Raw genomic sequence first — 18,539 nt, 5'->3', positions numbered from 1 at the left:
AGTCAATGATGTACCAAGACCAAAGTGTTTGTGTCACCTGCTACCTATTGGGGCTTCACCTGTTCTTTCAGTCTTCCTCGTCATGGGTGTTGTTAACTGCTTCTTGTTCTTCATTTGCATCCACTCCTCATCTTCATCGTCCTCAGCATTCCCTTTGGGGGTCTTTGGACTTGGGGGGAGGGGTATAATATCCTGCATGGAGCACACAGGACTGGCTTGATTGTTTTCCCTGTTTGGCTTAAGGACTATGAGCTCCCCCATTAACTCTGGGTCTATTACCAAGAGTGTATGGGATCAACAGAGAGAGAGGGCCCGGAAAAGTCTGACAGGGCCCAATTTGTACATCATATGTGTTATAAATAATCGTCTTCTTAATGTTACTCGCCTGACTTCTTTTTGCCCTTATTAAAGGCGCAATCTACCGACTGCGGTGCGCCCGAAAGGCGGCACGACGTAGATGTCTGGAGATCTCTCTTCCAGGATCTACCCGCTCACCACGCCTCATAAGATCTAACGCGATCGCATCAGACGCACATTGTGGGCGAGATCATTATTTTGCAAATCTGTATATTCTAGCAAGACAGCTAGTCTCACTCTAATTTGTGCTCCCCTGATCTATCTAAGCATTGGGATCTAACTCTAATATGCGCTCCCCTGATCTATCCGAGCATTGGGATCTAACTCTAACATACGCTCCCCTGATCTATCTGAGCATTGAGTTATAACTATCACCTCGGAGACCTCGGGTGAGTGCCATCAGTGCTGGTCCCAACAAATGGGGACCAGACGGAACATCACTTGTGGAGGCTTCTTTGGGGATCGGATGCCCCCAGGTGCTTGCCCTCTGGGTGGGGTGGCGCCCTGTCACAGCTGGTGCCACTCCTGTCAGCTGGAACTGCCAACCTGGCACATTAGCACTGCCAGCTGGCACACTGGTAGTGCCACCTGGGTGCCAGCCTGGCAATGCCAAGATGTCCATGTGACACTGCCAGATGGTAGGGCACTGCCATGGGTCCCCTTATAGGTGAATTGGGCTTTGGGGGGGGGGGGGGGGTTCAGGGGTTGAGATACTGAGTTCCACCGTAGTGTATCTTCATCACTACTGTTCATGGTGTTCCTCCATTGCCTGGCCAGGTTGTACCTGTTGGTTTTCTGCAAGGGAAAAAAACACACAATGGTAAGGTCCTCGAGTTGGAAGGAAGAAACAAATACACCAACAAATACGTTACACCAACTGCAGCTGGTAAATCAGAAAATATTGTGTGATGCGGAGAAAATAGAATGTTGGAGGATTAGATATGAAGGTATCTTCACCCGTAATGGTTTCAGCCCCACAGATGGCATGGTGTCAGCAATGGGCATCTCGATAATGGCTAACACTATTTCCTCCTTGTGAGTTTGGATGGAAAGCATGCCTGTTACCCTCCGGTTTGTTCCAGTTTGAGACAAGTGGTACTTTGATGGACACTTTATACATGACTGCTAGCATCTGCGCCAGACACTTTATGAGGTGCAGGCTAACTTTAAGGGAAATTTCTGGTTTGTGTGCTGCACATTACATTGAATGGATGGTGATTAGTTGTGCTTCACCATCCCTGTGTGGGATTTTGGGGAAATCCAATTTAGCCCCAGTAGACTTTGTTTAACAGTCCCATAACATAGTTTGTTACCAGTCTGGTTAAACTGTTTTTTCATCATGCATAGACAGGTCAGGAAGAGACTCTGTTTTTTTCTTCACCTTAGTATCTGTATTAACTTAACTATGGCTAGCAAAAGCACTGCACTGATGACTTCATGAATTGAAGTCCACCCCCTACTCCTTTCTCCCAACAAACACACAAACAAGTATTTAGAACACACCTGTCTCATGAGGATGCCATGATGTAGTTGTTAGATATATGGATTATTGTAATTAGAACATAGAACATACATTGCAGAAGGAGGCCATTTGGCCTATCAACTCTGCACCGACCCACTTAAACCCTCACTTCCACCCTATCCCCATAACCCAATAACCCCTCCTAACCTTTTTGGTTACTAAGGGCAATTTATGATGGCCAATCCACCTAACCTGCACGTCTTTGGACTGTGGGCAGAAACCGGAGCACCCGGAGGAAACCCATGCAGACACAGGGAGAACGTGCAGACTCCGCACAGACAGTGACCAAGCGGGGAATCGAACCTGGGACCCTGGCGCTGTGAAGCCACAGTGCTTTCCACTTGCGCTATCATGCTGCCCTTAACTGTGTCTCTAAGAAAGGAGTCATGTGACGTGTAACCTCATCGGCTATTTTGCGGGCATTTGTCCTTAGTCTAGTACTAACCCTTGTACAGTGAAGACCAATATGAGAAACCTCTGTTGATCTTGCATTCAACCCACATGCACCAGCAATCTATTTCACTTGTGCTGTTAGCCTAAAGATACAATAGTAGTGGATTGACATCATGACACAAATTATATTGTGCTTGGGCAGTGGTCAACTTATCAAGACCAGCCATGCATTTCCATCCCTTGGAACACAATTTGGAATCGGTCTCCCTGTGGCTTGTTGTAGAAGTTTGAGTGATGCGTTATTAAGCAATTAAATACATTAACGTTTACACACTGCAGTGTGTGTCATTGACCAAATATCATGGGACCAAATCTCTGGGAATCGATCCAAATAGAGTTGGCAACGAAAGTCCTATGCCTTAATTTCACAAAGTTGTTAACCTGTTTCAAATCAATAAGTTAAAATATTCATTAAAATAATACACATAGGAATTTTACTAGAATGTGTTGATCGGGTTATTAAACATAATGCTTCGCCAATTTTCTGTGCTGTGGCGGGGGACTACTTGCGGATAACTTGAGAGGAACACAAAAATCGCTTTATCTATTGGTATTCATTATCCCATCATACAAAATTCTTAGAATCAGAGTCACACAAGTATACTTTGATTTTGTTTGTATATTTTTTATAGAACATTGGAGGCCCACATTAAGCCGTCAGGCTCCTAATAACAATCAAATGGCATGAAAATTAGAAAAGGTCAAGGAGTAATACAGAGTAAGAATAATTAATTCAGGGAGGACGAATTACAATAGGAAGAGAATGGATCTAACCCAGATAAAAAGGAATCAAAGATGCAAATCAGGCAAAACTGTAACTGAACAATGGGCTGCCTATGAAGAGCAGCCACTTTGGGTATAGTCAAGGTATGTTCTCAGAAGGGGTGAAAGGTCAGGCAAACAAATCCAGCATTCCCAGAATGACAAATAAGATAGAGAGTAAAATGAAGCGGAGAAAGGATCATCATGACAGATGTCAGGCACAAAATACAATTCAGTAACAAGGTCCAGAATTCTCCCATTGCGATTCTCTGTTCCAGCCGGCAGTGCACCCCAACAGCCGGTTTCTCAGGGGCGCAGGGTGGCTTCAGCCATTGACAAGGGACGGGAGTAGAGAATCCCGCCACCAACAAGGAATGTTCCTCCGACAAACACGCGGCTGGGGGACCGGAGAATCCAGCCCAAGTTCACATGGAGTAAATCGAATTGGCTGAAGACCGGCATCTGTGATGCTGGAACCATCAGAGGAGGCCGAGAGGAATCATTTACTTAGCTCTTCTGACTCAAAATTATTGAAAATGCTTCAGCATTTTCTTTTGCACTAATATACTGTGCTTCCCCATCATTAAAGGGTCTTGTTCTCCAGTGAGTTGTTTAATTTTTTACCACCATTCACAACTGGATGTGTCAAGACTGCAGAGCTTAAATCTGATCCGTTAGCTGTGGAATACTGAACTGTCTATCACTTTTTTTTCTTATAAATTTAGAGTACCCAATTCACTTTTTCCAATTAAGGGCCAATCCACCTAGCCTTGCACATCTTTGAGTTGTGGGGATGAAACCCATGCAAACACAGAGAGAATTTGCAAACTCCACATGGATAGTGACCCAGAGCCGGGATTAAACTTGGGACCTCGTCGACGTGAGGCAGCAGGGCTAACCCACTGCGCCACCGTGCTGCTTATGCTGTTTGGCACACAAGTAGTCCTGTGTTGTAGCTTCATCAGGTTGACACCTATTTTTAGGTATGCCTGCTGCTGCTCGTGGCATGCCCTTCTGCACTCTTCATTGAACCAGGGCTAGTCCCCTGGCTTGCTGGTAATGGTAGAGTGGAGGGATATGCTTTAATGTTGCAGATTGTGGTTGAATACAATTCTACTGCTCCTGATATTCCAGAGAACATCTTGGTTGAGCAGACTTCAGTTGCTGAATTTGTTCGAAACCTATTGCATTTAGCATGATGGTAGTCCCACACAACATGGCGGAAGGTTGTGTGGAGTGACTTGTGAGGCCATTTCATAGGGCATTTATGGGTTGGCCTTATGATCTGGATCTGACATCACACGCAGACTAGACCAGATAAAGTTTTTGCAACAAGCGACAATGGTTTACAGTCATTATGACCTTTTTAATGACTTTTAATTCCAGATTATTATTGAATTCAAATGTCACCATCTGTCATGATAGAATTCAAAATCAAGTCTCCAGAGCATTAACCTGGGACTCTGGATTACTTACCCTGTGATAATATGACTACTCCACCGATGACTCATGTTTCATCTACTTACTTGAGTTCTTTGATGAGGTAAGAGAGAGAATATATTAGGGGAATGCAGTAGATATGGTGTACAAATTTGACAAAGTGCCACACAACAAACCTGTGAGCTCATGGAATAAAAGGGACAGCAGCAACATGGATATGTGATCAGTCATCGGAACCTCCCCCCCCCTCCTCACCCCATCTCATGAGCACCTCCCAGGATGGCACTGCCAGGGCACCCAGTTGGCACTTTCAGGGTGCCAGGCTGGAAGTGCCCTGATGCCTAGGTGCCAGGGCGAGTGTCAGGGTACTACCATGCCCTGTCCCTGCCCACTGGTCTCAAATGGCCTGTGAGACCCCCTGGGATGTCATCATGTCAGCTCCACGTCTGTGGAAATCAGTGCTGAACGACACCTGGTTGAGGTTGCACAGGTGCAGCTATTGACTTCCGGATGTAGGGTGAAAGCGGTGCCCGGGTATTTAATGAGCCACTAAATATGCTGATCCCTACCACGCCCAGCGAGGATGTGATCCAGATCGAGCCAGGCGAAGTGAGTCTTGCGATCGGACTGGCACGGAGCCCGATTTGGAGCTCTCGTGGTATTCACCCACCGTGTGCGCTGTTGCGCTGGGCGCAACACGGTGGCTGAGTCGCACCCCTTATCAGTTATGTATTGGTTTTGAATAGTCCAGTACGGTTGCATGCAGTTACAAGCTATGTAGTAGTAATAATAATAATACTCTTTATTGTCACAAGGAGGCTTACATTAACACTGCAATTAAGTTACTGTGAAAAGCCCCTAGTTGCCACACTCCAGCGCCTGTTCGGGTACACGGAGGGAGAATTCAGAATGTCCAAATTACCTAACAGCATGACTTTCGGGACAAGTGGGAGGAAACTGAAGGAAATCCACACAGAGGGAGAACGTGCAGACTCCGCACAGACAATGGCCCAAGCAGGGAATCAAACCTGGGATCCTGGCTCTATGAAGCAACAGTGCCGTTAGTATGTAAACTGCAGAAAACAAAATGCATAGCAACTACTATCTCTGCCTACTTATCGTGGAAATTGAGAGAACCTTCCCTCGCTCAATGTTTTTTTTGAAGTGTCTTTTTTATGTGATGTGTTCGGCCAAGTGTTGGCTGGCGTAAGGCATTTAAAACATTTTTTTTAAATAATCTTTATTGTCACAAGTAGGCTTACATTAACACTGCATTGAAGTTACTGTGAAAAGTAACTTCATTGCAATGTTAATGTAAGCCTACTTGTGACAATAAAGATTATTTTTTTTCTACAATTTGCGATGTACCATCTCAGTTCGACTTTTCTGCTGCCATCAGCCGGATAGTGTTTGCACCATAACTGGTTAAAAGTGCACGTTGATAATGGTAAGGGCAATGGAAAATCAGGGACTTTGGTGAATGATGATAACAATGCTGTCTCTGCTTGACCAATGAGATTGAAAGATTATACAGACAGAACATGGCTGAGCAGGAGGGTGAATCGGGTCCTGAAAGAGGAAAAAAAAGAGAGGGAAAAAAAGATTAGATTGATTGAGAAAAGAGGTGTAAAGATTTTAAAATGTCAAATTTAGAAATTTGAGGTGTTAAAAATCTCCACAAACAATTGACCAACTGAAGGAATGCGATTCCACTGTTCAAAGTGTTCAATTTCGCTGCCAGAGAGGTTGCTCAGCACATCATTAAAATTCATCATGTAGTTAAAAGGGTACTTACGCAGTAATTACCGCAGTTAACTTTCTGTGGCACATTTAATGGACAATTAATATGTAAATCCAGCAATTTCTAAAAAATAATGGGGAGGCTAAGGGTGAGCTGGTGTTTGTAGAACAACGCAAATTGACCACCAAGCTCTGGAGAGCCGCAAGTCAGGGTGTATTTCTAACGCCCTGAATCTGCTGGCCAACTTGCACATAAATAACTGCCTGGGTCATTAAGAAGCCATTATTTTTTCCAGCAAGATCTGACCCAATATCTGACACTACAACTGCCGTGTACTGTAAGGACAAAGCACTAGATTTTGAAGTGCAATTTATTTAACTGCTGCACCCAGTTATGTACACTTACATACTTGCACTGAATTGCAGATTCAGTTCTAACAAAAATAAATTGGGCCTGACGTTTTGGATTGTGGAACTGGGACAGTTACAATTGTCACTTGTTCTTTATGAACAAGCAAAAAGAAAAAGAAAAACAAATAACAAGCCTGGGATGTACAAATATTGAATCATTGCCTTGAATGCAGTGGCTATTTAATTTAAGAAAAGGGTAATATCTTGTTAATGTCACACACATTAGTAACTCCACTACCTAGCATGTCAGATTATATATACATTACAGTGTATCAACACACAGATTAATTCCTAAATAAGGAAGGTATAATGTACTTCTGTTGAACAAGGTTGATGTATACTCAATAATCTGAACCACAAAATGGACTATATTGTAAAGCAGATGTTATTAACAGAAAATTATTCATAATTTTGTAGTTGTTGGTTTTGTTTAATCAAGATCGTGTCTTATTTCCATAAAATCACGATTCAAGAAAAGAATATTCATTTTAAAAATTTGAAAATTCAGAGGCATGCAATGATGTCAAGATACAGATGTCAACTAATGCAGTTGACAAAAGTCAAAGTTTAATAGATATTCAAGGCTATTTTAGAAAAACATGTCTAGCTGCATATGTGCTACTCATTCAGGCTGAAGTGATGCACTCTGGGAATTACTACCAAACCACACTCTGCAACATCTGCTCTCTCTAAGTGAGTTAGCACACGTCAGACATCTTTATGTCAGAATGCTGCAGTGATGGATGCAGTTGCTGAAATGTTGTATAAAATCTGGTGTGTAGTTCTAGCTGTTAAGTGAAATTGCTATTTAAATTAATGGCGCTGTCATAGTTTATCTGTGCAAAGAATGAACACTGATTAGGGTATTAAGCAATTAGCAATTTATCATACTGGAACAAGCTTGATAATAATTAGAGTGGCATTGCTGTAGCAAAGGTGATTAAAAAAATAAAATTTGTTGTTTTCCATTGTGCTAGGGCTGGTCTGCTGTGGGCAGGACCTGATAAATGCATCGATTACCCTTTGCTGCATTGGACCTGATGGGTCAAGGAAATCCCATATCATTGATGGAGCCCAAGTCAAATGCTGTGGGACTGAAGTTATATCCAGCAATGAACAATTTTGTAATGGGGTTGGTTATATTCCCTCAGAACAGAGTTGTGTTGAAAGAAATAAAGATGGAAAGGTAATATCTTTACTTTGCTTTGTCATTCATACAAGCTGAATTGACTGTGCTTCACCTTGTTTTCAATATAAACAGTCAAAGTTTAATTTTTGTTGCAGTAACAGATCTACAGTGTTTGCCTCGGTTGCTGATTAAAAACTAATTTCTCTGCGATTCCAGGTTTAAAATATACTTTGGGGCTATGGTTGGAGGTAGAAAGGGAGGAAATCAACATTTGTGATCAAAATAATCCAGTCTCCTAATTATTTAATCGACAGTAATATAAACAATGAACTACCTTTTTAAATTTAGAATTGTTTATCCATTGGTTCCATTGAAGAAATGAATAGCCCATAATTTTCTTTAGTTCCTTAAATGTAGGGTTATCCAAATTTCCCACAGTGAAAGAGAGAAGTTTGCTCTGTTCAATATTTGCACTGAAATCACCAACATCTGTTTAAAATGCCAAATATAGTATTTTTTTCCTCATGATGTATGAAAATGAGAGAATATAGTCATTAATTTCTTGAATATTAAAAAGATCAATAAATCTACCTCTCACAATAAGATCAATCAGTTTATTCTGTTTCTTTTGGTGTTAAAATTTGAGCCATTCCTAAACCTGATATTGTATGGTGCCCACTGAAAGCTTTAATTTAAATGTTTGGTGCTTTATACCTTTTGGAATTACTTTTTTATTTAGGATTCTCACCCCACCATGCACATTTTTTTTCTATCCACTCCTAAATGCCTTGGCTCAATTTGGCATCCAGTTGCAACCATGTTGCCCAAGCACAGCATCTCATCAAAGCCATCATTCTTCATATATGAAACTAGAAAGTGACTGTTGGCAGGTTATTTGGCCACACGAGGCATCACAACGGCATCACTTCCTGGGCTGGATTCTCCAATCCCCGATGCCAAAATCACATTCGGCGACCGAGCGAAGAATCCCCGTTGATGACAAAATCCGGGATGGCGCCGCTTACCGCCCCCTGAAAAACGGTGTACTCTAGGAGTACGCCGCACGCTGTATCCACGGCATCAGGCGATTGCCTGAGGCCTGTCCCACGATGCTCCGGCCGAGTTCCCGATGGCGTGGGACACATGTGGTCTCACCCGTTGGGAACTCAGCATGGCGGCTGTGGACTCAGTCCAGCGGCACCACAGTTGGTGGAGGGCCGATCCATGGGAAGGGGGGCATTATTCAGGACTGGGGGCACGGTGGGGGTGGCGGTCTGAGGCGTGCAAGCCGGCCGAAGCAGGGGGCCTATTTTTGCAAGCCAGGTCCGCGGTCTGCGTCTGCCATGAAGCACGCCGCAGCAGCTGCAGACAACCGCCATGCGCATGCGCGGCTGGCCACGGAACCGGCAATGCTTCGGGCCCTTTCGGCAGCTAGAGCTGGGAGCTGCCTGGCTGCAAGCCCCCTCCTCCCCCCTCCAGTTTTGCACCAGTTATCCTGGCATAAGACAACACCGTTTTCATGTTCGCATGGGGACTTAGTCTCCCAAACGGAGAATCCAGCCCCCTATCTTTACCCCATCATCCAAATTTGGACAGATCAAGTAAGTATTCAGGAATTTGGGTTGATAATTTTCATTCTTTTAGCCCAAGCCTACAGTAGCCAATTAAAGTTTCACTGCCAAAATCTCATAAACTACTTAGGATCCCCTTTGTTGCATAGAATTACATGGTTAGTTGATCTTAGAGTTACCTCAGACAGCGCATTTACCCAACCAGACACTGAAGCTGCTTTGTTTCATTGTTGTGAAAACAGATTAGACATGGGAATACAATGGCAGAAAAGTGACAAAGTGATTCATAAAGTATTTTATTTAAAAAACAGATTGGTATCACTTAATTTAAGTGTGTGCTGTCATGTCGTGCTTAATGCCTAACAAAGCCTCAGTGCTCTAACTATAAAAAATGTATAGTTATTTAATAGGATTGAAATCACATTTTATGAATAATGAAAATATCCTTAATAAAATGGTGGTACATTGCAATAATTAATTAGTAATATTTCCGTAAAAATGTAAATACAGAACTATCCTGCTTTATAAATGTTTAATCATGTGTATAACATGCGTTATTAATTTGTAATAAACACTGGTTGTAAATCATTTAAAAATGTCTTCCTATTACATTTAGTTCCAATGTTGAAGTGTAATCACAAATTTTAAACAGTTTCTGGTTATGTTATTATTCCTTTCATGTCAAGGAAACTATTTGTAGATGTAATAACTAAGATGCAATTTTATCTTTTCCAAATGGCACCAATTTACTTAAATGTATGTACACAAACCGATACACAGTTGCTCCTTGGTGTGGTGTTGATAGTACAATGGATGGTAACCATTATGTTATGGCATAAAGGGTGCAGCATTATTAGGCCTGATCTGCATTTTGTATCTCAAGGTGTGCCTCAAAATACCATTCACACCTCCTTCTCCAAGAATGGCAGTCACTCACAAGTTGTTCGTATCCAAAACCCTGACTTTAAGAATGTGATGTCCTTCCAGCATGTTATGCATTGAGTGCAGTATTTCATTATTATAACAACATAACTTCACATTCGGGTGAACAGTAGGCACCGGCACACAGTGGTCCTGCAGCAGAGCAGCGATATCAACATTGCAGACTGGACCATATTACTGGTGTCATATCACTGTCAGATCTGCAGTACCAACTCCTCTAAATTGACCTTCTGTGAACATTACAACAAGAAACCTTAGCTGTTAGCTCACCACAGAAATCAACAAGGGAATTTTTTTTTTAAAACCTTCTAATGATAGCCCGGAAAAACTTCTGTTAGTTCCTGTTTCATTATTTGTGTTGATTTGCTGAGGCTTTTTTACCCACTGTTGCAAATAGATGAAGAACACAGTCACCATGCAACATGGTGGTGGCACTGTGGTACAGCGGTTAGCACTGCTGCCTCTCAGCGCCAGGGACCCAGGTTCAATTCTGGCCTTGGGTGACTTTGTGGAGTTTGCATCTTCACCCCGTGTCTGTGTGAAATTCCTCCAGGTGCTCTGGTTTCCTGCCACAGTCAAAAGATGTGTCGGCTGGTGGATTGGCCATACTAAATTGACCCTTAGTGGCCAAGGATGTGTAGGTTAGGTTAAGAGGGTAGGGTGGGAAATGGACTTGGGTAGAGTGTTCTTTTAGAGGATTGGTGTAGACTAAATGAGCCTCCTTCTGCACTGTGGAAATTATATGATATGCTCAGATTCCTGATTTATTTTAGTTGCATAATGCTGGTCAATGGGTAGAAATGGGAAGTCTGGCATTCTTAGTGAAATAACTTAATTTTGTTTTAATTTGAATTCATTTTGTTTAGTCTCAAGATTTGGATGTTCAGTTTTCAGTTTTGTCTCAGGATTTAGCATCTGAGTAGAAAGCCTCAATTTTATAATCAGTCCCCACTACCAATTATTCCATATTGATAGAATGCAAAGTATCAGATTTTGCTTTAAATATATATCACATCTTATTATCGTAAGAATATATTGACTGCTGACAAGTCAACTGATGTTGTTTTGCCACAATCTGCTGGCTCCAAATATGATCACAGCATTCTTATAAATATTCATAACCAGTGCTTATTGCCAATCAATAACACATGTTACACGGAATTATAAAGCATTTATAAGCTACTTTTAGTTCAGTACTGAGAGGTTTGCTGAAATGCTGCATATTATGTTGGTTTAATAACTCTAAACATCTCAGTCATTTACAGCAATCATGTCACACTGTTATTAAACTGTAATTTCCAAACCATACAGAAATTAATAATTTCATCATAAAAAATTTCTAGGGCAGACAATCAAAATAAAGTTGTGAGCTAAAATAGGGAACGAGTTGCATTCGTTATGATTTAAAGAGCAATGTTTGAGGAGGCTATGCATCTCCAGGCTGATTGTCACAGATCTGTGTCGACTTGTGTAACGAAGTCCATCAGCCCAAAAAGCATAGGATTGTTCTAACGGCCACACTGCGCCCGAGACAGGAGGCAACACGGCTGGTAAATCTCGCAAGAAGCACCTTGTGAGATTTACCCGGCTTGTTGCACTTCACGACATCAAACAGGATCTCGCGAGACGTTGCGATCTGGATCCTGCCCACAATGGCCCGGCCAAGATGTACCAGCCCCCACACATCGGAGACCCCAGGTGAGTGCCATTTAGCACTGTATTCCACCAATGTGGACCAGGCAAATGGCACTTGAAGGGGTGGGGTTCCCCCAGGTGATTGGTGGCCACTAGGTGATCGGCCTCTGGGCAAGGTGGTACCCTGCAACTACTGATGCCACCTGAGCACCTTGGCTCTGCCAGCCTGGCAGTTCCACCTGGGCATCCTGGCATTGCCATCTGAGTACCATTTGGGCATTGCCATGGTTCCCAGGTGGCACTGCCAGGGTGCTGGCTGGCAGTGCCACCATGCCTGGGTGGCAGTTTTCCCACACCGGGGATCAGGCCCGGGTGTTCCATGTCCTTATGAGGTAAGGTGCGGGGTCTCCGATGACCCAATCGTTCCGTTAGGACATTGGGGGGGTTCCGAAGGCCATGGTGTGGGTTGGCACCCCGCTCACTGGCAGGCAGAGCTCGATAGTGCAGCAAAAGGGATGAAGTGCAGCCTCGGCGGGGCATTCTTTGTGGAGGCTTGAAGCAGAGTCCTGTTTAATAGCGGGATCATGCTTGGCGCTGTCAGCCCTGGGAAACATCCGGCTAAATGTGCTTGACACGGGACTCTGTTAAATTTCCTTTAAATCACACCCCAAGCCTTTGGTAAGCAGTGAATGTTTAGCAGCAGTTCTAACTTTGTTGCTTCAGGATTCCACCAGACTGCAACATGTGATTTATTTTTTGCAACAGTCATCCTGCAGCCCATATATGTGAAAAACAGTTCAATAGTGAGTTCTCTACCAGGACCAAAAGCTATAGCAGTTTCCAATGGACATTGGCAAGTGTAATGAAAGAACTTCCTATGAATGCAGGGAAGCATAGATTGCATACATGTAACCATTGGTACACATGTACCCATGCCTCCCATCACCTGTCTGAAAACTGTTAAAGAGTTTATTAAGTATTTAGTATTCCCAAGAGATGTTTAACATGCTCCCTGAATGTCAGAAGTGTCAAATAATGTATTGAATGTAGAATAAATTCATAAGTAATCTCTAGGGAAAATGACTAATCTAGTGGCTGATAATTTGCAAACATGAAATTGCTGCCGATTTTAATTTCCATTGACTTCCAGCTAACAGAGAACCTCAGAACCATTGTTCTAATTTAACTTCCAAACACCTCCACCCGTATCAGAGCTGGTTAATGCAAATGTCTGATCAAGTAAAAATGCTTCTTAATTAGAGTTTAAATGCCACCCTTCCTCATATGGTTGCAGTGGTTAACCAAGTGGTAGTTTCGGGCTGTCTGAAGCAGGAATGAACAAGGCGCGGGATGATGCGAGGGAAACTGATATTGGGTAGACAGCAAACGGTCCAAGGTCACACCTCTCATGATATTAGAGTGATTGTGGTAGTGGATTCCAGTATTCAATATACTCAGTACAGTATACTCAGTACTTCATGGGGCCACCTGACTTGTTCGTCAGAGATCTGATAGCACATGTAAATGTAAGTTGAAACCTGGCTGCACAGGCTTGCCCTGTGTGTCCATTTTCTATTCTTGATAAAGTTAGTTTACAATAATGATATTAGTCATCCTGAAAAATGAAACAAGACAATACCATCTGCTGTTTGCACTCCATGCCAGATTGCAGGATGAGGGTGAGGTATGATTTCAGATAGGCATAAGGGCGTAACATAGTGCCATCCTGAATGTTCTCAGTGACACTGGATGCAATGACTTCACTCGCCGCCATGATGCAAAGCTCCGTGACCTCCAGAGGACTCAAGTGATTTTGCTGTGCCTATCTATACCCTCTTGGTTCTGCACTGCTCCCCATGGTTATGGGCCACATTATCCTGCAAGAGAGAGAGGGAAGATTGTCAGTGAGTGTGTTGTAATGCAATGTGCCTACTATAACTAAATAGCCAGAGGCATGTGGGAGCAATGAGGGGTGGGTGTGAGACTGGAAGCATTAGTAGGAGTGATATCAGCCAGTCAGGCCATGTAACATCGCCAACATGTAATATCGCCAATTTAATATGTTCAGGCACACGCATCATTGGAGAACACAGGGAAGTGGCCTGCAGCTCAGCCTATCCCCAAAGAAACAAACATAGACATTACCCACTTGGATTTCACACCTTGTGACTTTTCTTTCACCTCCTAAAGTAATGAATCCAGCATTGCACCAGAAAACTGGCAACCCTCTCTTTCCCTTGTAGATCTATTTTATGCACATTTCCAAGTCTTCCATAGAAGTTCATTTATAATGAGCACAGCCTCTCTTTAAGAGAGGCAGACAGTTTATAAGAAACCTAAGTATTCATGCATCATGATCTCCAGCACCTGAAGACAGGCCTTAATGACTTTTTCCCCCATAAAGTTGAAACAGAGATTCACTAATGTAATATAATGAAATCACTGAAGGTACTTCAAATCAAAGGTTATGGGCTTTCACAACATCCCGGCAGTAGTACTAAGGACCTGAGCTTCAAAAGCAGCCATAACCTTCGCCAAGCTGTACCAGTAAAGCTACACCACTGGCATCGACCTGGCAATGTGGAAAGTTGCTCAGGAATGTCCTGTCCACCAAAAGCAGAACAAATCCAATACAACCAATTACTGCCCATCAGTCTACTCTCGATCGTCAGGAAAGTGGTGGTGGGTGTCATCGACAATGCTATTGAATGGAACATTCTCCACCTGCCTGGATGAAAGAAGCTCCAACAACAATCAAGAAGCTTGGCATCATCCAGAACAAAGCAGCCCATCTAATTGACACCCGATCCACCACCTAAATATTCACTCCCTTCACCACCAATGCACATTGGCAGCACATGTTATGGGGAGAAGGCAGGAGAATGGGTATGAGAAAGTATCGAGTGGCACTTACAAATCAATAGCCGCTCACCAATGATCAGTTTGAGTTCTATCAGGGCCACTCAACTTCAGACCTCATTACACAGTTACTCCAAACTTGGCTAAGGAGAGCTGATTTCAGTAGGTGAGGTGAGCTGAATGCTCTTGATATCAAGCGGGATTAGGCTATTCAGACAGCCCTAAACTACCACTTGGTTAGCCACGACTACCACATGAGGAAGGGTGGCATTTAAACTCTAATTAAGAAACATTTTCACTTGATCGGATATTTGCATTCACCAGCTCTGATACTGGTGCAGGTAGTTGTTGTATGTTCTTGTCGGATGACCTGATTTGCATTACAAGTAGACTTGTAGCTAAAGCTACAAACTATTTATTAACATTAACTGTGGGTCAACTACATACAAAACAGATGAATAACAGTATGCTCAGGCACAAGCAACCTCTCTCTCCAGCTCCCTCCAGCCAGTCTGAGGGTGTCACCTGACTCTAACATTCACTTATATACTAATGAGACTCCTAGTGGTCAATTACAACACAACCATGCTATCACCACAGTTGGAAGTATTCCAAATGTGGCATCAAGTAGCCCTAGCAAAACTGAAATCATTGAGAATCAGAGGAAAGCTCTTCACTGGTTGGAGTCATACCTGGCGCAAAGGAAGATGGTTGGAGGCCAAACATCTCAGCCGCAGGACATTGCTGTATAAGTTCCTTGGGGTTGTGTCTCAGGCCCAATGGTCATCAGATACTTCATCAATGTCTTTCATACCATCAGAAGGTTAGAAGCGGGGATGTTGACCGATGATTTAACCCTGTTCAGCACCATTCATGACTCATCAAACACTGAAGCAGTCTGTGTCCACATGCAGCAAGGCCTGAACAACATTCAGGCTTGACCACACAACTGCCAGGCAATGACCATCTCCAACAACTTATTATCCCCCTTGACATTCAATGGTATTTCAATTGCTGTAACCTTACCATCATTGGGGAAATTGGGATTAGGCTATTAAGTTGTGTAGCCACCGAAGTTGGCCACTTCCCGACCCAAAATGGCGATTTACAAAGGCTGCAGGGAAAACTGGACAATTATATAGAGACCAGCAGTTTGCAGAAGTTCATGTGTATTCTGGCTGCAAAGAAAGCAAACAGCACCGAAACCAGCAGTTTGCATACTAATGAAGCGATCCCCGGGAACAATGGATACAACGATTAGCTACAATTGGGACATTCTATGGCAGGTCAGACTTCCCGGCGCCAACGAGGTCTGAAACAAAAGGAAACAAACCAGTTAGGAAGAACCGCCCCGTGATCGAGGGACAGCCTCAGTATTGGGGGATTCGTACCAATCGATTGGGATGAGACTCAATCGATTGACAGTAGGATCGGAGTCCGCCCAAAAGGGCGCGAAGCCCTTGGGACCTATAAAAGTCAGGTCCCAAGTTTAGCTCGCTCTCTTAGCCGGCCCTCCCAGCAGAACACCTTTGCAGCAGCTCTCTAAGAACTTGAACGAGAGAAGGAGAGGCCTGGCCAACAGCTACACCGACAAGTAAGTGTCCAACCAACGCTCACTATGAGAATAGACACTCCTGACCTCTTAGCCCGTACCAACTGGGAAGCCTGCAGTCTCAGGACAGAACAAGAGTCTATTGTTCCCTGATCCAGTGGGTTCCTTTATCGAAGATAAGTATTGGCTTATAGTGGTATGAATAGTTTAGTCCGCTAGTATTAGTTGCATGAGTATCGATTTACTGTGTAAATAATAAATGTGTTTGATTGAACCTTACTAACTGGTGTATTGAGTCATTGATCTGAACTTGAACTTGAACCTCGTGGCGGTATCATAAAGATACCTGGCGACTCTAGAGCTAAGGAATAAAACAGAGCCAATTGAGTGTAAAGCACACTCACCAGAACGAGCAACATTTAGATGATAATGAATGGTGGAGCGGGCTTGAATGGGCCGACTGGCCTCTTCCTGCTCTATTTTTTCTATGTTTCTATCAACATCCTGTGAGTTATCATTCATCAAAAACTGAACTGCACCAGCCACATAAATACAGTGGTGACAGGAACAGCAGAGAGGCTTGAAATTCTACAGCAAAGAATCAAACCTCCTGACTGCCCAAAGCGTGTTCACCACGTACGAGGCACAAGCCAGGATCTGATGGAACGTTCTCCACCTGCCTAGATGAAAGAAGCTCCAACAACAATCAAGAAGCTTGGCATCACCCAGAACAAAGCAGCCCATTTAATTGACACCCGATCCACCTATTCACTCCCTTCGCCACCGACGCACATTGGCAGCACACATTATGGGGAGAAGGCAGGAGGATGGGGATAAGAAAATATCAGCCATGATTGAATGGCGGGACAGACTCGATGGGCTGAGTGGCCTATTTCTGCTCCTATGTCTTATGGTCTTATCTACAAGATGCCCCGCAGCAACTCAGCACCTTCCAATCTCATAACCACTATCACCCAGGAGGACAAGGCAGCAGACATATGGGAACACCACCATCTGCAGGATCCCCTCCAAGCCACATACCACCATGGCTTGAATGATATTGCAGATCATTTACTGTTGCTGGTCAAAACCCTGGAACTGCTTCATAACAGCACTATGGGCGTGTCGACACCAGTGGATTGCAACTATTCAAGAAGGCAGCTCACTACCACCTTCTCAAGGGCACCTAGGGATCAGAAATAAATGCTGGCCATGACAGAGATACTTGAATCCCACGAAAGAATAATAAAAACAGAGATCAGAAAATTAATATTTAATATTTTAGTGAAGAACAGGAAAATACTGAAAGTGCATGGAGCTGAATCAGCATCTAAAATAGGCTAACACATGTTGACAGTATTACAATCGCAAACCAGACCCTAACAGTGGCTAGGACACTGGACCGAGACCCCAAGATTTTTGTTTATTTGTAAGACTGTGCGGAAAGCATGTAGAAATAGGGCTTGGTTATTTTTAAAACAAAACATTATTTTGACTACAGTATTAATCTTGCTAACTTCACACTTGAAAATAACAGCTTCCAACTTACACCTTATGCACTACTAGACGATTTCCCATTAAACAACAAAAGAAGCAGCATGTTGGCGCAGTGGTCAGCACTGTTGCCTCATGGCGCCGAGGTCACAGGTTCGATTCCGGCTCTGGGTCACTGTCTGTGTGGAGTTTGCACATTCTCCCGTGTTTGCATGGGTTTCGCCCCCACATACCAAAGATGTGCAGGGTAGGTGAATTGGTCATTCTAATTTGTCCCTTAATTGGAAAAAATGAATTGGGTACTCTAAATTAAAATAAAATAAAATAAACAACAAGAACAGAAACATCCAGCTCTCAATATATCTTACTGTGGGAGAATTTTGGACTCCGCATCTGGCGGATCAGAATTCAACTTTTTTCTCTAAAGGTTCGCCACAAAACGGCCCCTCTCCACAGCTTTCTCCAAAAACTCTCCTCTCCCTAACCCTAAATCTCACTGATTTTCTTGCCGCCATTCAGCATTTACCTCATCTCCCCAAGCTAAAATCAAATGATCTCTGCAGGCTGCAAAGCATATTCATTCCCCAAGAATTTCCCCAGTCAAACTACAATCGATTAGCCCAGACTGAAAAACATATTCCTTTGGCAATTTCACCGTCTAGCTGCTAAAAA

General features: G+C 43.3%; 1 protein-coding gene across 5 annotated transcripts in view; it reads left to right on the top strand.

Annotated features, from left to right (window-relative positions):
* Positions 1-18,539, top strand: part of ush2a (Usher syndrome 2A (autosomal recessive, mild)) — a 1,354,742-nt gene that overhangs the window by 1,057,855 nt on the left and 278,348 nt on the right. For 4 of the 5 annotated variants that reach the window (XM_038811752.1, XM_038811743.1, XM_038811716.1 and 1 more), the window contains one exon: positions 7,663-7,871. In XM_038811752.1, the coding sequence (XP_038667680.1) occupies positions 7,663-7,871 (209 nt within the window). Of the gene's footprint in view, positions 1-4,480; positions 4,638-7,662; positions 7,872-18,539 lie in introns of those variants that run through there. The other variant, XR_005462328.1, reaches the window with a different exon arrangement.

The sequence above is a fragment of the Scyliorhinus canicula genome, chromosome 1 (genome assembly GCF_902713615.1).
Source record: "Scyliorhinus canicula chromosome 1, sScyCan1.1, whole genome shotgun sequence".
NCBI lineage: Eukaryota > Metazoa > Chordata > Chondrichthyes > Carcharhiniformes > Scyliorhinidae > Scyliorhinus > Scyliorhinus canicula.
This window is presented reverse-complemented; position numbering and strand designations above follow the sequence as displayed.